General features: G+C 49.5%; 8 protein-coding genes across 8 annotated transcripts; 5 read left to right on the plus strand and 3 right to left on the minus strand.

Moving 5' to 3' along the window:
* Nucleotides 1-876: 876 nt before the first annotated feature.
* POJ06DRAFT_251699 (uncharacterized protein) lies at nucleotides 877-2486 on the plus strand. Its single transcript, XM_056187430.1, has 3 exons — nucleotides 877-1505; nucleotides 1562-1679; nucleotides 1734-2486. The coding sequence occupies exons 1-3, from the start codon at nucleotides 973-975 to the stop codon at nucleotides 2244-2246; spliced, it is 1164 nt and encodes a 387-aa protein (XP_056044958.1). The 5' UTR covers nucleotides 877-972; the 3' UTR covers nucleotides 2247-2486.
* Nucleotides 2487-3797, minus strand: POJ06DRAFT_251701 (WD40-repeat-containing domain protein). The gene is made up of 3 exons (XM_056187431.1): nucleotides 3563-3797; nucleotides 3458-3511; nucleotides 2487-3400 (listed from the first exon to the last, which is right to left on the minus strand). The coding sequence occupies exons 1-3, from the start codon at nucleotides 3689-3691 to the stop codon at nucleotides 2513-2515; spliced, it is 1071 nt and encodes a 356-aa protein (XP_056044959.1). The 5' UTR covers nucleotides 3692-3797; the 3' UTR covers nucleotides 2487-2512.
* Nucleotides 3798-4034: 237 nt separating this feature from the next.
* On the plus strand, nucleotides 4035-4783 carry POJ06DRAFT_237628 (NO signaling/Golgi transport ligand-binding domain-containing protein; the record flags this gene model as incomplete). The annotated part of the gene is made up of 4 exons (XM_056185964.1): nucleotides 4035-4094; nucleotides 4153-4353; nucleotides 4419-4610; nucleotides 4664-4783. 4 exons carry the CDS (start codon nucleotides 4035-4037, stop codon nucleotides 4781-4783), a joined length of 573 nt encoding a protein of 190 aa, XP_056044960.1.
* Nucleotides 4784-7480: 2697 nt separating this feature from the next.
* On the plus strand, nucleotides 7481-11264 carry POJ06DRAFT_275218 (uncharacterized protein). The gene is made up of 3 exons (XM_056189638.1): nucleotides 7481-8252; nucleotides 8311-8576; nucleotides 8636-11264. Exons 1-3 carry the CDS (start codon nucleotides 7590-7592, stop codon nucleotides 10779-10781), a joined length of 3075 nt encoding a protein of 1024 aa, XP_056044961.1. The 5' UTR covers nucleotides 7481-7589; the 3' UTR covers nucleotides 10782-11264.
* Nucleotides 11265-11522: 258 nt separating this feature from the next.
* On the plus strand, nucleotides 11523-14930 carry POJ06DRAFT_251706 (uncharacterized protein). Its single transcript, XM_056187432.1, has 2 exons — nucleotides 11523-12436; nucleotides 12503-14930. The coding sequence occupies exons 1-2, from the start codon at nucleotides 11684-11686 to the stop codon at nucleotides 14876-14878; spliced, it is 3129 nt and encodes a 1042-aa protein (XP_056044962.1). The 5' UTR covers nucleotides 11523-11683; the 3' UTR covers nucleotides 14879-14930.
* On the minus strand, nucleotides 14931-15657 carry POJ06DRAFT_251709 (acyl-CoA N-acyltransferase). Its single transcript, XM_056187433.1, has 3 exons — nucleotides 15443-15657; nucleotides 15109-15387; nucleotides 14931-15058 (listed from the first exon to the last, which is right to left on the minus strand). Exons 1-3 carry the CDS (start codon nucleotides 15609-15611, stop codon nucleotides 14964-14966), a joined length of 543 nt encoding a protein of 180 aa, XP_056044963.1. The 5' UTR covers nucleotides 15612-15657; the 3' UTR covers nucleotides 14931-14963.
* Nucleotides 15658-15712: 55 nt separating this feature from the next.
* On the plus strand, nucleotides 15713-17463 carry POJ06DRAFT_300828 (L-Aspartase-like protein). The gene is made up of 2 exons (XM_056190722.1): nucleotides 15713-15950; nucleotides 16004-17463. The coding sequence occupies exons 1-2, from the start codon at nucleotides 15899-15901 to the stop codon at nucleotides 17347-17349; spliced, it is 1398 nt and encodes a 465-aa protein (XP_056044964.1). The 5' UTR covers nucleotides 15713-15898; the 3' UTR covers nucleotides 17350-17463.
* On the minus strand, nucleotides 17464-22936 carry POJ06DRAFT_251711 (chitin synthase-domain-containing protein). Its single transcript, XM_056187434.1, has 5 exons — nucleotides 22726-22936; nucleotides 20557-22593; nucleotides 20381-20497; nucleotides 18355-20336; nucleotides 17464-18303 (listed from the first exon to the last, which is right to left on the minus strand). Exons 2-5 carry the CDS (start codon nucleotides 22580-22582, stop codon nucleotides 17692-17694), a joined length of 4737 nt encoding a protein of 1578 aa, XP_056044965.1. The 5' UTR covers nucleotides 22583-22593; nucleotides 22726-22936; the 3' UTR covers nucleotides 17464-17691.
* Between the last annotated feature and the right edge of the window lie 368 nt (nucleotides 22937-23304).

Here is a 23304-nt window from a genome sequence, read left to right on the forward strand (position 1 = left end):
CACAATATGGCATAAATCGATGGGCAAACATAACCTACTCCCGATTTCCAGCCGCCTCATCCGGCGTGGAGAACATTTAAGTGGAGAAATTCATCAGCGCTCATGTCACACGCTCATGAGATTTTTTGATAGTTTCCAACAAATTCCACTCAAACTACGGTCCTACTGAAACCTATCCGTCAGCATATGTCCTGCCATCTCTGTACCAAGGAACTCACCGATGACCAGCACACCCTGCTCGAAGTTGAGATCCGGCTGTCCCGTTTTAGAAGTGAAATTAACACTTCTAACCCTAACCTTACAAGCGCCGCACAAGTTCGAACTTATTTCGTCGCTGATCTTCTAGAACTTATGCTGACGGATGTGATTAGGAATGCATTATCCGATTTACTTGAGCTAGTTCTTGTAAGTTGTAGATATGCAATGCAGTCTTTAGTTATAATATAGTGCGTTATTTCGCCTATTTTCGCTAGCAGCATTTGCAGGGATGTAGGCAGCTAGCATCCATGCTTCGATGGACTCTGCACACTAGAATCTGATTTAGATATCGTCTAGCCCGGGAGGGATACTCTCGGGCATGTATATGCGGGGAGTACAAGTTCTGGCTGTAGGCTGTTCTACTGCCGGCCCTACTGTAGTCTGTAATGTGCGCTGCTACGCGCCCTATCGTTCAATTTGTTGGCATGGGGAAACATAATTACCAACATAGTTCCCTCATATCACAATAGCGTAACAATGTTGAAGTTATTCCAGTGTTTGTTGCTTCAGCCGCTGTAAATAAGTGGTGTGGACGGGACGTGCAATAGAGTTTACTGATTCATGCAACGTCGTAGTCGAGGCGACACGTCGGCTTACTACCAAATATTCTAAGCGTTAAATGGTCACCTGTAAACATACGGTCAACTTCCACATCGCACGCGATTTCTATTTCTTCAGAGAAAAGCTGCGTCTGCTGGAATTGACATAGCAGATATGGCCTCAGATGACGGGCAGTTCTGGGTGGATGCGCCTTCAACGCCAATGCCGGAAGAAGCCAATGAAGGTGATTTGGAGAATCAGCGGCGAGGCATACAATCTGTTACAACGACTCATAACGGAGGCGACATATCACACCAATCGCGGAGTATGGCGATTCACGACGCCAGTAATGGATTTCCAGCCTTCAGTCACGCCAACGGGACCGGCGAAAGTCCGGAAGATGACAATGAAGCCGGGGGAGTAAATAATAACGACGAATCTGATGACGACGATTTTGGCGATTTCGGCGAAGTTCAGTCGGCTCCTGTATCTGAGCCTTCGTCAGTTGCACCGGTTAGACAAGAAAGCCCGCCACGTCGGCTGCAGTTGTTGGATATGGATGACTTTTCGAGCACAGAGCTGTTGGAAGCTGCGACAGCAGCAATCGCTGATGATATATTCCCCGCATCACGAATGATTGCAGCCACTTCAGACAGCTACGACCCACCGGCGATTCTCAAATCACCGTTGCAAATTTCCAGTCGGAGGTTTGTGTCTTCACTAATTGTTATAAACTTGAACAGAGCTAAGGCGTTGATTGCAGTGCTTCGTTGTGGTCGAGCTTGAAGGAGGTCCCAAGTCCGCAGCCCACCGAATGGCGGACGAGCCGGATAAGGCGGACGTATCTGGTCAGTCTTGGTGTTCCTGTGGATCTTGACCAGGTAAGGTGCAAAGTCTCGAGATTTGGTAAAGGTAAATGCTCACAATCACCAAAGGTCCTCCCCACCAAGCACAGGCAGGAGAAACTAGTACTGTCATCGAGACGATCAATGCCGATATCGAACGGTCCGCTCTCCGCTAGGCCGTCGATGCAATCGACGCGATCAGCACCTCTCCTGGACGACACTGCCTCAGATCTGCCTTCGCGACCTGCATCCGTGCCACCACCGGCGTCCGGTATCTCTTCACGCTCAGGTACGCCTGGGCCACCACCTGAATTCGACGCCGACTACGCGCGCCAATTATCCCGTGTCAGCGAAGTCGCGCTGGAGAACATGACAGCAGACGAATTATCCGCCCACGTCCAGGAATTGGAACGAGTCAAGATCGAGGCGTCGACAGTTCTCGCGTATTGGATTGACCAGCGGAACTCGAGCGCGGAAGATAAGACAAAATATGAAGGTGTGATCGAAAGTTCGATTGAGTATGCCCAGAGATTACGAAGACATACTACTCGTGTCGCCGCGATTCCGCGACCATTGTCACGGAATAAGTCCGTCACTCGATAGGAATTGACGATGTTTTGGAAGTAGAAAGTCGACTTGAAGTTTGGTGCGTATGTAGATACTGGATTTGGACTTGTAGATTCCGTGTACTATATTTGTTAACGTCAATCGTGCTCTCGTATGTCGGATTGGGGGACATAGACAGGGGATTCAGGAGTTTGTTGTCTGAAAATTTTATTCGTTGGAACTTGGACCTGCATACCACAATTTTGTTACATTATAATGACAATACTATACTATACAAATAACTTTTCATATGATATGACACTTTATCCCTTGCCAAGTTCGCCGAGCATCAATGTCCGGTCCGTCGATCCGGTTAATATAACGTTAAATTCACGCGGCGAGAACCTGGCGTCATTGACGGAGCCGGTGTGCCCTGGTAACTTGTACAACACCCTTCTTGTCAGAGTATCCCAAATGACGACTGTTCGGTCCGCAGACCCGGCGATAATCTTTGATCCATCTGGACTAAAACTGGCGCGGAGCAAGTTCTTTTCGACATCGTTTGCCGGTGCGCCATCATATGTGTTAATTAATCTGGATTCGGGCGCGAATGGCCGGATGTCCCACGTCCGCACACTGTTGTCCATCGAACGAGATACCAAGAACTGCATATCCTCGCTCACATTCAATGACGTGACGGCGTCGGCGTGGCCTGGGAGGGTATACACTACATTTCTCTGCCGTAAATCCCAGACTTTGATATCCTCGTCTATACCGGCCGAGAATAGCTGGTTCCCGCCTTCACCAAACGCGACTGCCAAAACCGGAAAATCAGTCTCCATATATTCCACTGCGTGTTTCGTGCGCGGGTCCCACAAGGCAATCGACCCGTCGTCGGACCCAGAGAGGAGCAACTCCGGGCCCCGACGAACGCGGTCAATCGAATTCACAATATCCTCGTGTCCGACATGCTTACGGATCCGCACACCACTATCTGCGTCCCACACACCCAGTGTCGCGTCTGATGAGGCTGAATATAGACTTCGCGAGTCCCTGGAAAACGCGAGGTCGAGAACCGCACCCTTGTGGCCCTTTATGACGCCGAAGTTTTCGTTCCCTCCGTATGTGTTCCACAGCAGAATCGTCCGGTCTAGGGATCCTGATGCTATTATCTCGCCTGTATTGTCGAATCGGCATGCATATACCTCGCCCTGCAAAACGTATTAGATTAAGGTTTATTTGGCGATTGTGCTGAAAGAATGGCATACCGTATGTCCTGATAATTGTATAATCGGCGCTTGTAAGTCAGAACTCCGTTGGATCTAGAACATTCTCGTTAGCAACTCTCTGCCTCTAAAAAATGTCATTCATACGGCTTGAATCAGCGGGCCCTGGGCAACAGAGGTGTTCACGACCGCAACCGAGGTAGCTGCAGTGCCGCGTTGTCGCTTCAAAGTAGCCAGTGGCCCGGCTTCGGGGCCGTCTTTCCGTTTATCCGTCATTCTTGTGACGAACTTTCGGGGTGTAGGCAATATCGTGGTTTGCGGTGGTAGGGGCCGCGGTCAGATGGGTTGTGGTGAAATGTGTTGCTGAAGTTGATGATGGCCGTGCCAACTTTGTTTCCATCTTCCTTTAGATGGGAACTCCGTGCCAAGCGCTGGCATTTGGCTGCCACATCAACGACGCAAGGATACAACTGTATCGATAAGCGCTAATCGCACGAAAATATACCACAAAGGCTTATAGTTAATTTGAATTGGTTGGAATTTAAGACACAGGTGATTTCAATTATCCCCCATCAAGAGACAGCGGCACGCTGCGACGCAGGAATCACATACTACTAATATGGCACGGACACCACGACAAGTAGGCGAAGAAGTGTGGAAGACCAGAATCGAGAAAGTTGTACGCATTCCCACATATTCTCTGTTTAAATGATCTGCAACACTAATTACATGGCTAGAACGCGGAGTTGGTTACACTCACTTACGGATCCGTGGTCGCGCAACTATGCAAGGACTTTGGAAACGATTACATACAAGTCAACGAGCAATTGGATAAGATGGGATATAACATCGGCATACGATTGATTGAGGACTTCTTAGCACGGACTAATACGAGTCGGTGTCGGACATTTAAAGATACAGCTGAGATTATTTCCAAAGTACGTCTCAATTTTGGGTTGCGCGTGGCTGTGGCGAGGAGAGTGTGCTAATACTGTGGGCTTAGGTCGGATTTAAGATATTTTTGAATATTACACCAACAGTTGGGAACTGGACGCAGGACAATAAACAATTCAGCTTGATATTTGACGAGAATCCCTTAGCAGACTTCGTGGAGCTGCCTGACGATGGGAAGGCTGTTAATGAGCTGTGGTATTCGAATGTACTGTGTGGTGTCTTAAGAGGTGCTTTGGAGATGGTATGCTATTTCTAATTAAGTAGACGTGTCGAGATATGTGCTGACAGAAATAGGTTCAAACGCAAGTGGAGGCGCAGTTTGTCAGCGACGTGTTGCGTGGACATGAAACTACAGAAATGCGCGTAACGCTGATTCGCATATTGGAGGATGAAATGCCGGTGGGAGACGACTAAGTTTCGTTGTCGGGTATAGAATGCGGCTACGATAAAGAGAAGATAACGAGGTTGGACAAAATATGTACTCGGAGAATATTACTCAGAGTTACTATCTCATATTAGCTTATTCGCGGCTACCTTTTCAATCTAGATCGGTGCTCCAGGTCTAGAGTCCTTGGAAATATCCACGAGCTGCTCTCATGTCAGAGTCCACTGAGTATATGTCAAGACGGGAGTGATTGATATCATTTAATATAAGTAGTGGATAATGCCACTCAGCGCATCGAAATCCACACAAATAGAGTAGAACCGTGGAAAATCAAGAATGTTTACAGCCAAATAATATCGGCTTAGCAAGGTTATAAACCGTATCCTCGTGTCGCTCAGTATAGCAGATGACTTTTGTTGCACAAGCTCATCAAATCCGACGATTCCTTCACGGGACTTTCGTCCGCAGCCTCCTCGGCCGGATTTGACAAACTCGTGAGACTCATGACATCATGGACGGCCCTTTCCGGGACGAGGGTACAGAGAGAAGTAAGATCTGGAGACACATAGGAGAGGGCTCTAGAGGATCAGGGACCAATACACTCTTTCGACAATAGTTATTGATCGTAGTAGATGAGACATAAAGGTCCACACGCGAAGAAACCAGCTAATTGCATCCTGTGCCATTCTAAAAGCCTTCAAACATATACCTTAGCCATTGCTTCGACTAACAGATTTACTATTTTGCGTAATACCTTGATTTGAAGGTTGAAATTGGCTTGTAAAATTGGGCTGGCAGCCATAGACTGCCGTGTTAGTTATCCAACCTAAGAAGAACAGTCCGTGGTCCGATATGAGCATAAAATGCGACAAGCCACTCCTTCGTAATGACCGTGCTCATTCATGCGGACTTGCTTGATCTCCATAAGTCTCCCATAGTATATAGATTAATGTTCCGCAGAGCACGGCGTGGTTTAGACATGCCAACGAACCAGACAAGGTAGTCAGTCGATCCGTTTCAGAAATCATTCAAGCAGGGTACGATAGCAATCCGAATATTACCCTTCTTGAAACCAGGCGTAGATTGGGTAGAAAGGCCCCCTCATCCACATCATAGATATTTTGCTCCGCATATTCTCCAGCAGGAGTGGAGATCGAGGGGATTGGTGCTGTCCAGGTCCCGACAGATTTCCATTTGAGTTGAGTTTCGTGCCATGATTGAAAGGAATTATTAGGTTTCGTTAAACCAGTATTAGTGCAGAAGACCTTACGATTAATCGCATTATCATGGTCCGAGGAATACAATGGGAAACGGAGTTTTTGCGAAAAATTTGTCTTAAAATAATGGGTTAAGTAATCTGCTTAACGGCGGCACCTTGCATATGTCAGTTGCCGTAAGCGAGAACCATGGATGGTGGCAGATAGGGCTGCAAGTGTTCGAGAGTCGCTGTTACAATGAGGCAGTAAGCCGCACGAGACTAGGGCTGCTATTAACACCGGCCGGGCCTTGGAAGGTCGGCCGTGTGCGTCAATGCGCTTCGGCTGATTCTAATTTGTTCGATAATTGCTGCGGCTTTACTTATCTAAAGCGAATGCTTTTTACAATTGCGTGTTTGAATATCAAGGCGTGATAGCCCCTTCAGGCGCGAAGTTCGAGGATCCCGGACTTTGTGATGCTACGCCACCTACTAGGATATTGCGACGCACTTGGTGAGGCTAGCTGAGTACTCTCCCCCCCCACACGGCCAGTGCTGTGGCTATTCTGGGGTTGTCCATCGGACACGACAATTTTGTCCAAGCCCGACCGCAGGTAAAATTACTCCGCATGAACCGATTCAAGAGCACGGTCAGCTGTGCTGTTGGAGGGAACAACGGAATAATACAGATTTTGATTGCATTGGGTGCCACGAATGCCGGCAACTGAATCTTCAGACATTACCCGAGCTTGAGTCAGTCCGATCACGTGCGCGGCTGAAAGCTTGCACAGCTCGATATCGATCGAGCGATGTACGGAGCCTCCATGACAGGCAGTGCTGTACAGGGAAAATAGTCTATATGGGTTACATAACATATGTAGTGACATAATATCATACTACTGCAGCGAGGATGTGCATTGGGTGACTAGATGGTGTGTTATGTTTACAAGTAACGAACAAGTAACGAGATCTGATGGCATAAGGCAGCACAGGTGCGGCTCTGCGCAGGGACATTTTTCTGCACCATTGCAGATGCACTCTTATACGAAAATGTACGAAATAAACATCAGACAACATGCTCGTGTGTGATTGTCTCATTGATCTATGTGCGATTGCGTGATGGTTGTCTTTCAAAGGACGACCCTGGCTGTCGAGGCTACCGCCGGCGCGCGGATCGTCTGGTATGAAGTGTGAATGTCACGTCAGACCCGAGGATTGCAGGGCACAAACCAGACAGAACTAAGCCATCCGCCTCCGTCCTTCCCTCCTGCTTGATCCCGCAGCGTAGTGGATGTTTGCTCGCAATTGAGCTTGAAATGAGCAGATATCGTATCAAACACCAAACACCTGGAGAAGACCAGTGAGCACTGTTCGGCCAGTTGAGTTTATCTCGGCCGTCGCACTTCTGAGCACGGCCTGAGATCTACGCTGCTCTGCCCGCCGCGAGTTGACCACTTGCGCCGCAACAGCAGCACTGATTGCGCACTTAGCACAACGCCACGGCGTGCCAGTTGCGAAGCGCACCCGCCCTCCGCACCCACACACGCCGTCCTCACCGCTACGCTTTCTCCCTGTACAGTGCCCTCTATACCTCCCGCCCCCCACACCCTCCGCAGGCCGCGTCCAGTAGGAACTTTGCCATGAATCCGGACACGCCTCTGGCCCCGCCGCCGGGTGCAAGTACCGGCACTGCGCCAGGCACTACTCCTCAGCTCCAGCAACAGCAACAGCAACAACCGCAGCAGCAACCGCAGCAGTCCGTACACCAGCATCGATCCGAGCAAGACTTCCTTAATGCTTACATCTATGACTATCTCATGAAGCACAATCTTCACCAGTCCGCGCGCGTCTTCGGCCAGGAGGCTGATGTCAAAGTTCACACCGTCATGAAAGGCGCGACTATCGGTCAGCCTGGCGCTGCGCGGTTCATGGGTCAGAACCATCGCCACGACATTGATTCATCAGAAATCATGGGCGATGTCAAGTCCGAGAAGGCTCGCGCGAACGGAGATATCTCCATTCCCAATGCGACCAGCAACGGCCTAGGAAAGAACGGTGCAAACGACCACGACACAAAGCCTCCGAACGCGAACAATGTCTTGTCTAACACCAACACCGGCAACGGTCTCGATGATCCCGCGTCCGGCGCGACTGGTAATAGCAATACTCTGTCCAAATCAGTCGGAATCATCGACGCACCCGAGGGATTTTTGTTCGAGTGGTGGCTCATTTTTTGGGATCTCTTGTTCGCGCGATCGAACAAGCCAGCGAGCATTCCGGCCCAGCAATACATACACGCTCAGGTATGAGATCCACCGAGGTATTTACTGCACAGATCGATTTATTAACGCACTCCTACAGCGCATCCGCCAGGAGCAGGCAGCCCGTGCCGCGCAACTCCAACAGCAACACGCCGCTGGTAATGCCGCCATAGGTCCTCAAAGCCAGATCATAAATCCCGCTACTGCCATGGCGGGCTATCCTCATAATGCGTCGTTAATAAATGCGCGATTGAACGGTATCGGCCATTTGCCAGAGGGTATGTCTGATCTCGAGAAACAACGACAGCAGCAACTTGCACGCCAAGCCGCTCTCACGCGTCGTGCTGCCGCCGGTGGATTGACTGCGTAAGTGATCAAATATGAAAATAGAGTCTGCTAAGAATGCGTACTGACGCCCGATCTAGTGCTCAGATACAAACAATGAAACAGCAGCAGCAGCAGCAGCAGCAGCAACAGCAGCAGCAGATGTACGCTCAGCAGCAACACATGCAGCAAGCCGCATTGCAAGCTGGACAACACTCGCAACAGGGACCACAGCCAGGCCAGCCTACGGAGTCCGGTGTCGACGGCCGGTCAGAACATTCTCCGCCATCTCAACAGTCTGGATCTCCATCTAAGCGTCAGCGGCTATCGCCAGATGGAGCTTATTCGCAAGTTGCGCCCAATCGATTTGTGAGTGCTGCTGGTCAGCAGGCAAACGCTCAAGCTGCACACCAGATGCTTCTCAACACTGGAATGAATCCTGGCCAGATGAATCAGCAATTCAATGCCCAGATGATGCAGTTGAAGCAGCAGCAAGCCGCTGCCCAGCAGCAGCAGGCTCAGCATCTGCAGCAGCAGGCTCACCAGCAGGGCCACTTGCAGCAGCAGCCCGGATTGTCTCAGGCGGCCATGCAAGCTCAACAACTTCAGCAATACTCCAGCAATCTCATGAACAATCATCGTGCACTGTTAAACATGAGCAAGGGACAAGGTGGAGCGGGTCCCGGTCTGCAACCAGGTGCTCCCCACATTCCTGGTGGATCACCCATGATTGCACATTCGTCGTCTGACCAAGGGCATCCTGCCATGTACGTCGCCGATGCCTATGGCCAAAATCCCGCAGCCGGACAGCTTCGCATCCCGCCTGGCACACAGCAGTCAGTGGGTGGCAACACGAATGCCTTGCAGGACTACCAGATGCAGCTAATGCTGCTCGAGCAGCAGAACAAGCGACGGCTTATGGTTGCCCGACAGGAACAACAGGATGCTGTTGTTAAGCAACCTCCTTCTGGCGCGCCACCGGGACAGCAGCCTGGTCAGCCGGGACAGGGCCAACAACCGGGCGAGAGTATTACACCGTTCCCGGCTATGTCTCCACAACAAGGGCGACTTGCGCCGTCACCACAGCCTACTATGGATATGGCAAAACGCGCAACACCCAAGATTGCGAATCAAGCTGTCCCAGGATCGCCATTACCAGATGGCCAGCAGCATCCCGCTGGTCAGGGTCAGCAACCGAATTCGCGAAACGCTTCGCCGAATATGGCTGGAGGATTTTCTGGTATGGACCAGTTCAACGTTCTGGTCGGTGGTCCTGGCGGGAACAATCTTATAATGCGTGGCGTGCAGCCTTCCCATCCTTCTGGCTTCAACGCGCCTCACCTTCAGCAACTTTCTGCCGATCAGGGTGGTCCTCGTCCGCAGGGCATACCTGGTAGACAGCAATCCAACGCTAACCTGATATGGACGCAGCAGCAGGGCAGTAGCCAGCAGATGATGCCTGGTCAGAACCAGCCTGGCCCGCAGCAAGGTGGGCAGCAGTCTGCTCCTGGTCAACACGCGAATTCCCAACGGGGACATACACCGCAACCACAATCCCGACAACACCAGCAACAACATCAACAGATGCCGCCACCACAAGCTCCTTCCAGCGCTCCACGTGCATCGGCTTCACCGTCCATGGCTAGCACTCCTATTACTGCCCCTACTCCGCCCGCAGCGAAGATACTGCCCAAGGGCAAGAAGGAACCACGTGAGCCAAAAAAGCGCACGAAAAAGCAGCAGGCCGCTGCCGCGGCAGCAGCGGCTGCGGCAGGCAATCAGCCCGTCACTCCATCGGCAACTCCGGGCCCTACATCCGAGCCACCTACTCCAACAACGCCTATTACACCGCAACATCCTAATTCGTTTTCGAACGGAAACGCTGGAATTGCTGGCAGCAGTATGTCTGGCGGTGCCAACCCACTGCTCCTTAAGGCGACGACCTTCTCTGCTTCCCAGAATGTCGCAAATAATACGAGCAATTCTGCTCAAGCCACGTCGTCGACGCCGTCCGCAAGTTCCGCGCCGGCGCCGCAGACCTCTGAAGCGCCGTCTTCATTTTTGGACGCAGACGCCCCGTCGCTGTTCCCTGAATTTGGTACGGGCGCGGATGGTGATATTGGCGACTTGGAGTTTGATATCAATACGTTCCTGAACACAGATGACGCTACGGCCGGAGGTCTAAACTTTGATCCTACCAGTGCGTTCACGTGGAACGAGAGCGTCGAGGCCACGGGTGATGTTTAAGAGTATGAGGTTGATAGAATGTGCGACACGAAAGGGCGCTGTTTTCTAAAGAGATTTTCTTATGTCAAAAGCGATGTGTGAAAAGTTTGTAGAGGTTGGGATTTTAATTTATGCATTCCTTGATTTAACTTGTATACTTTTTGTGATGTGTGTTTTGATTGGTGTCCAGCCCTCTGTGTAATACGTGTTTTGTGTCATTTGGAACGGCTATTCTTTGTTTCAGTAGTACCGCCACAGTATTTCTTAGTGTATAGTAACTCTAGGGTGTTTTTGGTGTTGGGTCTTATTTCTTGTTTCTTAATCAATTTTGTTTTATTTATGTATACTCTTTTTGTATATGGTTTAGTATTACATTGTCGACGTTTTGTGATATAATCGTCTGTATGTTTTATTAGTGAATTCGAGAATTAGTCGTAATTTTTGTGTTATGTAATTTTTGTGCCTATTTAACGTGTACTTTTTATTTTTGTTTGAATATGATCAGTAATATAATAGTATGTATCCAAATTATTGTATGGATATTAGTCCAAGATGGAGTATATGTGTGTAGCTCTGATTGATTAAAAGAAGGCTGTGCCCTATCCTCATAGCGCGTGGAAACGACACTTTAAATGAGCCACATCCCGAGCATCAAATGTTTTCATGCCATGAACTATCTCTAAAGCATGGGTTTCGTAGCGACACTTTTGACAGTAGTCGATGACATAACGCGCACGAACCGGCACGCGTGGTGGCTTAGGGTTAGTCTGGGTTGCGTATGACTACAATTTGGTTATTAATTTCGGCAGCAATAAATCTGGCAATTAGTTGCACCGCTCTAAATATGCCGCGACCGTCATAGTTTAATCGTCTATTCAGTCTATCTAAGTTGATATTGGCAAGCAGCGAGCAGGAAGACGTCGATGTTTTACGACGCGGACGATCCGGAGACTCAGCGCATGCGTCTCTTGATCGCAGCGGATTACACAGATTCAGGTTCAGAAGGTGACGATAACGCCAATTCTGAATTCGAGAATATTGATGACGAGGAAGGTGTTTCTAATAGTCACATTGTGATTGAACGGAGTGGGAATCTGTTTGAGAATGAGAATGAAGCGAGACTCAGTAATGATTATGATGGAGAAGACGGGATTGACGAAAGTGCGCTTGATCCGTCGCTACGCGACGATACCGCGTTTCACAATCATTTGCGTATGGCGGCGGGGTTTAAATCGGGACAATCTAAAGGCAAGAAAAAAAAGAAACGAGGTGGGTTTGGCGTTGGCGTTCGGGAACAGGAGCCGTCCGACGAAGTCAAGATTTTACTCGGCCAAGCAAACCAGGCGTACGCGACCGACGATTTAGAAGAGGCGGAGCGGATATTGGGAGAAGTCATTCGGATTGACAATCATGTCTACGCAGCGTGGAAGACGTTGGGTGAGATTCATAAGCAGCGGGGTGATATCCCGAAATGCTTGCTTGCCTGGATCTCTGCTGGACATCTGCGTTTGAAGGATAGTGAACTGTGGTCGATTTGCGGGAAATTGTCGGTCCAGATCGGACAGATTGATCAAGCGCTGTATTGCTACAACCGCGCTATCCTTGCTAATGGGCAGGATGTTGAGGCGATTTTTGAGAGAGGGTTGGTGTTTAAGGAGATAGGTAACCTTGGAAAGGTAAGTTTGCGTTGTTAGATCTTTTGGATCTTTGATCATTGTGTGATTGCTGATGAGGCATAATAGGCGCTGGAAGCGTTCAAGAAACTGCACGATCTGATTCCAGACGACCTCACCGTGATTAGAGAGCTCGCATCAGTCCACGTTCTACAGCGCAACATCCCTTCTGCGGCGAACTTATACGAAGATATCCTCCAGGCATCCCAGTCCCCACAGCCATCCCTAACGTCATCATCTCGTCGCTCAGCACCTCCGCCATTTGGCTGGTCGGAACTCAACATCCTGGCTGAACTCTACGGCGCACAGAAAGAATGGCTCAAAGCAATCAAATTCATCAAATCTACTGCCAGATGGCTTCTCCAGCGCACGTCAGAACGTTTCTGGAATGACGTACCGGACGACAATGACGACGAGTACGACCTCAACCGAGCACCACTTAACCGCCATTTTCCGGCGTCGAAACGCGGGAACGAGGCTGCCATGAGCGGGTACACCTTACCGCTCGATCTACGTGCCAAGATGGCTATTTACCGATTACACTTGGGACATGTTGATACCGCGCTCATGCATGCAGGATTCTTACTTGCAGAAGCCGAGAAACACACGGATGAGGCAACAGATGAAGACGCGCGGCGGTATGCGGATTTGTATCTAGATGTCGCTGAGGCTTTGGCTGATGCGGAGCAATACGACCAGGCACTCGCGCTGTACGCGCCGTTGGCTGAGATTGAGGAATATGCTACTCCGCAGATCGTCATGGCGATGGGCCGATGCCTTCACGGTCTCGCGGACTTTGAGCAGGCGGAAGCGGCGTATCAGACCGTGATCGCGAGCGACCACAGCAATCTAGACGCCAGAATCGCGTTGGCGGAGGTGTATGAGGCTACAGGTAAGCGGCGAGAAGCGCTGGAGCTCGTGAACGTGGTCATGAAACTGCGACGAGAGCAGGAGCGCGAACGGAATGCCGTGTTTGCCTCGAGGGGAGTTTCTCTTGAACCAAGAGCTGAACTAGAGGCCAGTGTTGTGGGTGGCGAGTCTGTACCGTCGTTCATTCCGAACACTGAGGGGCGGAGCGCAGCTAAAGGACCCGGGCCAGGTACTCGGTTGCGGTCGTCAGCAACGAGTGCTGGTAAAGTGCGGTCATCGAGGAGCGAGCGCATGCATGCCGAGGAGCAAGCTGCACAAGTCGTGCAAGCAAAACTGAAACGTCTCAAGCAATACCAGGATGGTCTCAAAAGCGGAAATCCTGTGGCGGTATCTGAGTGGTTACAAACGGCGTCGGAGTTGGTGGACATGTTCACGAATACGAAGGCATTCTATCCATCCGATAAGCAGCGTGTATTCCGTGGGTTCTTTGCGACCGCGCGACGACGTGCGGGCAAACAGACGCTCCATGATAAATTGCAAGGCATGGCTACACGTTTGCAAGAGTCACTGCAGCAGCCAGTTCAAGAGGACGAGCCGGAAGAAAACGCTACAGAGTTCCGCGGATTGTCATTCGATGGCTGGTTTTCGATATTTATGCAGGATGCATTGACGTTGACCTGGCACGAGGAAGTTGAGGACGCGTATTCCGTCTTGAAGAGCGCCAAGGACGCCAACGTGTTTCATCAAGACAAGGAACGAGTTCGGATTATGACGTTGGTGCATCTCGCATGTGCTCTACATGTCAGGGATTACAAGACTGCAATGGATACTGTGCGCACATTCCTCTCTCAGCAGGAGACACAGTTCAGTCCTGCCATGTACCGACTGTTGCTGTGCTGTTTGCCTGCCGGCAGGGCCGCCTCAGATATTTTTAATTTACCTGGTACTCAGAAGTACCTCCTTCGTCACGTCAAGGGCATGGACTCTCTTGTTCAAGGTCGTCCTATAGTTGGATCAGTTAAGGTTAAGGATCACTTGTCCGATGCGTCTGCAGTGCAATTCGAAAAGGAAAATCCGGTGCTGCTGACATTGTATGGACAAATTCTAGCCGCGTCACGAAGCCACGTTCCTAGTTTGAGCTACTACATGCGAGCGTTCGCAGTCGCACCGCAAGATCCAATGGTTCTATTCTCGATCGCAATGGCTCATCTCCATCGCGCGATGCAGCGACAGACAAACAATCGACATTTGCAAATCGTGCAAGGACTAAGTTACTTGATCGATTATTATCGCGCTCGGGTAGGATCATCAAAGGGGAAACCGACCGCATGGGCGGAGGCACAAGAGGCAAATTATAACGTGGGCCGGGCGTTTCATATGTTGGGCTTGCCAACTCTCGCTGCAAAGTATTACGAGAGCGCGTTGGCGGTCGAATTACCACTTGCAGACGACGACGAACCTGCCAGGACGTATAGTCTGCAGAAGGTTGTTGCGTACAACTTACAGTTAGTGTACGTCATGAGTGGAAATTTTAGGCTTGCGAGAAAGATTATTGATGAGTATTTGGTGATTTGATTTGAGGATTGGCGTTCTGAGTTTCACGTCGGACGGTAGTGTAAATTAGGGTTTGATTCTTTGTATGATTATTATTGTCGATCGATTAAAGGTAAACATCTTCTGGCCGCACTCTAAAGTTCTCACCATTCTCTCGTATACTTTCCCGGTTCTTATCCCTCTTGAGCGGTTTTCTCATATCTGAATACGGATGAGAGTCGTGCACTGCGTAAAATATCTAACGAACTTACCAAAGGCATCCTCATTATCGACGGTATCATCTCCTCCGTAATACCCGACCACGCGCCGATACACGCTATATCCAAAATTCCTGTACATCCCAATTGCTAGCGCATTGCTCGCGCGGACAAACAAATCAATGAAGTATGCGTCGTATGGATCCTCACTCCGGCGTTCCAAATTGTCGACTAATGTCCTCGCAAGTCCGATGCGACGATAGTCAGGCGCAACGCTGAGGCAGGTAACATGGCCATGCCACTCCTTGCCGCGGCCCTCAGTTTTGCCCATCACTGCAACCAAGAGTTAGAATTCTTTGCGCAGAAAGGGAAATCGGGTATTACTCACTGTAGCCGGTTATTTCGCCCTGTGGATCCACCGTACTGAAAAACAGTGTCGGCCATTGTGCCAGATATGACAGATAAAACGAGATATGGTAGTTCTCTGTCAACACGTCAAGGTTGACCGCGTTCACTCGGAATAAATCTGTAGCGTGAAATGGTCGCAGAGACGTCATGGGTGGTTTTGCTTGTGGGTGAGTTGCTTAATGCATGAATACCTAGGAGATTTGGGTCACAAAGTTGTGCGGCTCGTCGAAGATACGTTGGTAACGGTTGGCAACCAAGCAGCATATCGGGCACCTGAAAAAATTAGAGTTTGTTTACGTCGAGTCATTCAGACCTAAACTTTGAATATATAAATCCCTTCTCGCACAGTTGCTCGGCCAACAGACAATACGTCGCGATTTTAACTGGTGCTGGTGTTGTGTGCTCTAGTCTGAGTATTTTTGACTTAAAGGACAGCATGGCCACTGAAAACAAAGATTTCAAGTCCCTTTGGGGCGGTCGATTTACAGGTAAATTTGCAATTTCGTGTGATAGAGTAATGAATTGACTCTAATGCCTGTAGGTGGAATGGACCCTTTGATGGCTCTATATAACGCCTCATTTCCTTACGACAAGAAGATGTACGCTGCGGACCTCGAGGGTACAAAAGTGTATGTTGCCGGCCTGCACAAGCTCGGTCTGTTGACGGACCACGAGCTTTCCGAGATTCATAGAGGTCTCGGTCTCATTTTGAACGAATGGGAGAGCAATGCTTTTGAAGAACAGCCAGACGATGAGGATATTCACACTGCCAATGAGCGTCGACTTGGTGAGATCATTGGTCGCGAAATTTCAGGAAAAGTGCACACTGGTCGCAGTCGAAACGACCAGGTTGCTACCGACATGCGGATATACGTGCGTGAGCAGCTGACTGAGATCAAGAAGATCCTGAAGGAGCTTTTGAGTGTGTTTGTGGCCCGTGCTGAGGTCGAGATCGACGTTTTAATGCCAGGATACACTCACCTTCAACGTGCCCAGCCAATTCGATGGTCTCACTGGCTTCTTTCATATGCCACCTATCTCTCCTCGGATCTTCAGCGTCTGGAGCAATTGATCGACCGTGTCAATCTCTCGCCACTCGGATGTGGTGCTCTTGCGGGGCACCCATATGGAATCGACAGAGAATACTTGGCGTCTGAGTTAGGTTTCAACGGCCTCGTCCCTAACTCCCTGACCGCTGTCTCAGACCGCGACTTTGTCGTTGAGACTATGTTCTGGGGCTCACTTTTCATGAATCATCTCTCCCGTTTCTCCGAAGACTTGATCATTTATTCTACCGCGGAGTTCGGCTTTATCGATCTAGCAGATGCATACTCGACCGGAAGCAGTCTTATGCCCCAGAAAAAGAACCCGGACAGCTTGGAGCTCCTTCGAGGTAAATCTGGCCGTGTGTTCGGTGGCCTTGCGGGCTTCATGATGACACTCAAATCGCTGCCGTCTACATACGACAAAGATCTCCAGGAAGACAAGGAGCCGCTCTTCGACGCCTTGGTCACGGTGTCCCACTCGATCTCGATCGCGACAGGCGTGTTGTCGACGCTGAAAGTGAATGCGGACAAAATGCTGGCTGCGCTCACGCCTGATATGCTCGCTACCGATCTCGCGGATTATCTCGTGCGCAAAGGCGTACCCTTCAGAGAAACGCACCATATTTCGGGCGCGGTCGTGAGGTTGGCGGAGGTTAAGGCTGTCGGTGGAATCGATAAACTTGGTCTGGAGGAGCTGCAGAGTGTGGATGCGCGGTTCGGCGAGGATGTTAGGGACGAGGTGTTTGATTATGAGAAAAGCGTCGAGAGACGTAATGCTATCGGCGGCACCGCCAAGAGTGCAGTTCTGGACCAGATCAGCCGAATTAGAAAGCTGTTGTAGGCCAGAAAATGGCAAAATAGGAGGGCAGGAGGGGTTGACCGAATTGATTGAAGAAGCTACCACGAGGGTAAGTTAGTTGACTGCAGTAAATAGCTTGAATGTACAACGATAGGTTACGCTTTCTAAAGATCTTTATATTACTAAGCTATTGACATGAGCAATCCAATGCAATGTAATAAGCAAAGGGTGACCGAATGAGTGACCATATTATAACCAAAAACCCGTTATGCGACATAATCGAAGTATATCTCGGTATAAACCTGTGTGAATTCTGTATATAAACGCTCCAAACCAACACCATATTGTAACTATTCCACATTGCCTCCATGATGAGCACTATGATCAACGATAGTGACTCATCGAACTATGCCTAATACTAGGTGTTTGTGCGCTGTACGTAGATTGCCTCTGCTGCAGCATTAGCTGCTGTTGTTGGTATAGCGTCAGAGTGGAGTGAGGTCTACCTAGAGCAGCAGCTGGGAACCCGGAATTACTGCCGGCGTAGTACGAGTTAATGCGATTCTCAGACCGGCGATTCTCAGACATGGCTGTTCCAGGTCTTCCGAAAGGAGTGTTCATGCCACCATTCACGCTCATGGGCGCGGGAGGATATCCCGAGAACATCGACCGCATGTCGTCTAGCTCGTACTCTTCTGGTAGTTTGTCCGTATACATGACTGACGCGGCTGTGCCCTTCTCACTCGCACCCTGAACGTTCGGACGAATTCTGCCGGGAAGGTTATTGGCGGCGGCATATGCTTCCCATGTCTGCAATGGAATGCTGCGTGAATCGAAGCCTTCGTCGTCCACTGCAACGATTTGTTTGCTACCACGCTCGCCGACAACGATACGAGTATTACCCCAGGAGAAGTTGTCCTGGTTCCAGAAGGAAAACACAGGGAGAACGAAGGAATAAATTGGATAAGCTAGCAGATAGATTATCATCCAACCAACCTATATCTCGTTAGAAACTGTTGAAACAAACATATATTATTGGAAACTTACGTGCTGCCATTGTCGTCTGATAATAAACACCAGAGCCTGGAGACCATAGATGGCCGCAATCATGATGATCGAGATCAACGGGAACGGACCGGTGCCAGTGATAATCAGGTAGAGTAAATATCCGATATACACAACGACTGAAGGTAACAACAGAGTTCCAAGCAAATCAACGATGACCACAACACGCATGCTGAAAATAAGGAAGCCGCACATCTCAGGAAGGAACAGAAGTTCAGCGAGATTGTGAATGGTTGAGTTAATCCAACGACGTCGCTGAGAAAGTAGGACAGACCATGACTCGGGAGCAGCAGTCTGTGCGTACGCATGTGGCTCGAAGATATAGCGCATTCGAGGGAAGTTCTTCGTCATTATTGTTGTCAAGTATCGATCTTCACCGAGCGCAAGCAGATTCTTTTTATGAAGAGTATCAATTTGCCCGTCAGAATATTCCTCAATAACCTGAGTGGCGATGATTAAAGGACGGCCTCTGTCTGCCGTACGAAGTCGGTACATGCAGAAGCATCCCGGAAGACATGTGACACTCCCGAATAAACTCTCGAAAGACTTCGACAAATGATGTGAGATGTAGTACTCATAGACTTGAATCATTGTCCACCAACTGCGCTCTTCATTCTGCAGACTAGTCTCACCAGCAATGCCAGCAATACGGCTATCTTGAACACAAGATGCGACCAAACGATTCATCGAATCTTCTGACACCGAAGTATCAGCATCAACCATCAGCAAGTACTCGTACAGTTCAGGATCAACACCAATAACGTTATTGATCTGATGAAATATTTCGAGCTGAAGAGGCGACATTGGCGACTTGAAGTGCACACGGTTCAAGAAATCGAGCAATAAAACCTGAGAATCCCGCTTTCCTCTGTTACCGGGCTTTGACTTTTCCGACGGCTTTCCAACCTTAACGACCACAATGTACGGTACCACATTTCCCTCATTCTCGTATAAGCCCGAGTAGATCTTGCCATAGTTCAGTTGCTGAGACCCCTCGCCTACTGATTTGAATTGCAGAGGCGGCGGGTCAAGTCGGGGATCGGCACCAAGAATATCGAGTACAATATTGGGGGTCGGCTTGTCATTGCCCGAACCGATAATCATACCATCGCAGATAATGAAGAGAAGTTTGCGCTTATTGTCATACTTCAGAGTCGTAAGTGAATCGATAGCTTTGCGCAACTGATCTTCACCTTCAGTATATGCCGGAATCTGGCAAATGACAAACTTGTCCTGGAGGTCCGGATTTCGTTTCGAGCCGAGCTGGAGCGATGCCAGGAATTTGACGAGAATGACAAGTCCAAGAATGACGGCAATGGCGAGAAGAATATAATTCGCCGCCTGACATCTGGCAGTCTGGCGGAAATCCACCACACCAGCGTAAAACGCATTGTTCAGGCAGTTCAAATTGTTCTGACGTGCGGCATCGGACAGACCTGTGGAGGTGTAGAACTTCTCCGTGATATCTTCGCCCCCATAGTCTTCAAACAGAGCAGTGACGGCCGGGTCAAGAAAATCGTATGCAGCGTAGAGTTCACTCGCTGACGTCGGTTTCTGTTCGACGGTGTAGAAATAGTTTGTGAGATCATAAATCTTATTATCAATGATAGCCCAATTGTTGAACCCACTCTGACCATACGATCGAATCTCGCTCATTGACACGACAAGTTCGCCCTTATAGTACTGGCCAATCTTTGGCAAGAACACGTCATTATACCATGTGATATTATGCAACGCCGTAGTTGGAGACTGTTGCATGTAACTGCCACTGGTATGTAGTGCGATACTGTAAGTGACCGTAGTGTTGTCCGATAGCCAAATAGAGTCGTCCGTAACGAGACCCGGACAGGCCTGCGTCAATGGAGGCGGGAAGTAATTACTCAGGTCCATGCCAGCAAATGGCTCCATATTGGCTTCTGTAGTCTTGATGCCATTATCCGAATGTTGAAGCCTCCAGAATTTGCCTGAACACGTAAGAGACGTTCCCCCAGACAATTGAAGAACTTACTAATATCGTAAACCTTGCCATGTATACTGACATAAAAGTCTGACTGTGTATGCTGCGCAACCTCTGAACTATTCCACACCTTGTCAAAATCAGGACAGAGGACCTTACCCAGGAAAACTTCAAACCGTTAACATACACAGGTTTTATCGTAGTTAGACACCGACACTGATACGTACTCATATAAAAGATAAGCCCACAATTCATGAGAAGAATGAATAAGCAAATAACTACTTTCTCACGCCACGCCATTCGAACGTCCGGTCGCTTCATGCGACCGATCCAGCTCAACAAAAACCCAGGGATCCAGAAAGTCAGAGCCCAGACGATGCCGACCCAGAGTTTCCGCATTGTAGAAGTTTCGCGGACTTCAACATGTCTCCCATGAGCTTCGGGATCGTTCGCTGCGAATTTAGACCCGAACATCGTCAGATCTTCTTCCGTCGCCAAACCGTTCGAATTTGTCATCAACAGATTCTCTCTCGACGCTGGTGTATTCATGCCAGATCGATCGAACGTACTGTGCATGGGCATTGCATACTCACCATAAGACTGCTGCTGCTGGAGTAGTAACAGTCCATCTAGCTCTCCCTCCAGTGCTCTCCAAACGTCTTCTCGCAACCAGATTCGCTGACGACCGTGGAAAAATCCATCCGCACCCCATCCACGCTGTGTCTGGGCCCAAGAGTCAAGCGCAAACGGATAAGTGACATCGACACCACTGCTTTGCAAAAGTGTGGAATACCGATCCACAAACTCGTCGACTCCAAAGTCCGCAGTAAAATCGACTGCCTTGTACTTCTGGACCCAGTTTGGGAGAAACCAGCTCCGAATCTGAGAAGAAACAGTTGCATTAGACCAGCCAGACTGTCCTTCGAATGGTCCCGGCGATGCAGGTTGCGATACTGAGCTCGGGTCGTATGTCGGAATGTTGACAATGTGCCAGACGCGCGATGACCGCAGAACTGTCGAAACTTCAAAAGTCGACGTGGACGACGGATGCGCTAGGATTGACTCCTCGTCCACTAGCGCTGTAACATCGACTGACGACGACGATATATTAATCAATGGGGAGGCCGGCTCTTGCTGCTGTATAGCCTGCGAGATCCAAAGGGGCGTCTGTGGGATGCCAAGACCATCATTTATCATCTCCGTCGCAATGGAGCCGACCGTATTGTCAGTCGCAAATATTGGCTTCAGGGCCAGTGATTTGAACGCTGGGGGAGCATCGACAATGGAAACCACCGCACAGACCTCATCTGAGTCCAATCCTCCCTTGATGACATCAATTGTGGCGAGATATTTGTTCAAGAGTCCAACCAGGACTAGAGTTAATGATTTGAATGCAGAAGTCATGATTTCAACTCGCTGCGTCGGGGATTCAAGTATCGAATCAGAGTCGAACTTTTCAGGATCTAACCCTAGCAGTGTCGCACCTTCAAGTATGTCGTCTGGGTCTTCACTTCTCAATAGGAGAATGCCTGACATGACGGAGAATATTGATCTGAGGACAGACGTTCCGACGAGACCGCATTCCAAAAGTGCCTGTCGCCATTCGCTAGCTTTCTCATTCAGGTCAGGAGTAACTCTAGAGGCGGAAGGAAAGAAAGCGTATTTGGACAGTTCTGGACGAAGGGACAGGTACTTTCGCTCGGATTCTGTGGCTGACGCAATCAAGTATTTGAATGCTGACGCACTATACATGGCAGGCTTGACGGCAGATAGGTCGGCCTTCTCGTCCGAGATTCGTATCCGCGATGTCAGTACTTGGCCCGATAAACTAAGCGAAAGATCAACACCGACAGCTGTGTTCGTGCGACCGACCGTCAAGAACGGAGACAATGCCGTCAGGGCTGCGAAGACATGAGCTGGAATGTTCGGGAATGCAGGGAGAATCCGCTGGAGAGTTGCAAGAGCATCAGCGGAATTGGATGACTGGGAGGAGGACAGAAGGACAGTTTGGTCCTCAGCGCGACGACGAGCATGTTCCCAGATCGAAGTCAAAAATGATGAGTCAAGCTCTTCATCGTCCCGGTTGTCCGCAAAGGGCGATGCCGCATCTGGAGACTGTCCAGCGCTATCGAAGAGGATTAGGGCTGTAGAAGTTATGCGAACGGATTGGTGGTTGTCATATGCGCGCTTTAGTGCGTTGAGAACGGAGGTTGCACTGGCCTGGGGCAGCGACGATGCCAAGGGAAAGTCCATGATCGATGACACTTGGATGAAAATTAGCATACTCGAGATATGAACTATTACAAATTCTACACATTAAACATATGTAAAATCAGGGCAAGTCACATCGGTTCGAATAATGAGAAGCCTTCGTATGGAAATTCGTGAGAGCTTACCGTACTAGATTGTTTTAAGTAATAATATTGTACACGGCCCGCTGTCAATGTACCGTCAAATGTTTGTCTGGAGATTATTGTTAGGCACGATGCCTCGAGACGGCCATTAGACAGGAGAACAATAGGACGACTAGCCAAAAAAACCAGAGAGAAGTAAGGATAATGAGTTAGATAAGAATCAGACACTCAGAAAAATCCGCGCAACTCGCGGGGCGGACGGCGTTCTCAACACCAGCCACAGCTTGTTTATTTGTGTTCATTTTTCCCTATTTTAGGACACCGCAGCCGCCCGCTGCCGGGCAAAGCCACGGGCACCAGCCGCATTTCGTACAAGCGGCTGCCAAAAATAAACTCCTGGCCGCACTTTGTGACGCGCACCGCCACCGAACGTGGCTGAAGTCATGCCACTGAAATAGATTATGCGACCTGGTGCCTGGCGACTGTGGCTAGCCAGGTACGACCATAATTCGCATTTTGGCCACACACAGTCCCATTTGTGTAAACTAGTAGATGCAAGTCTTTATCCGTGTTGCTTGCCGTATACTCGCGCAAGAGCAAAATAATTAAGGCTGATCGCCT

The sequence above is a fragment of the Lipomyces tetrasporus genome (genome assembly GCF_029532465.1).
Source record: "Lipomyces tetrasporus strain NRRL Y-64009 chromosome Unknown POJ06scaffold_4, whole genome shotgun sequence".
Lineage (NCBI taxonomy): Eukaryota > Fungi > Ascomycota > Lipomycetes > Lipomycetales > Lipomycetaceae > Lipomyces > Lipomyces tetrasporus.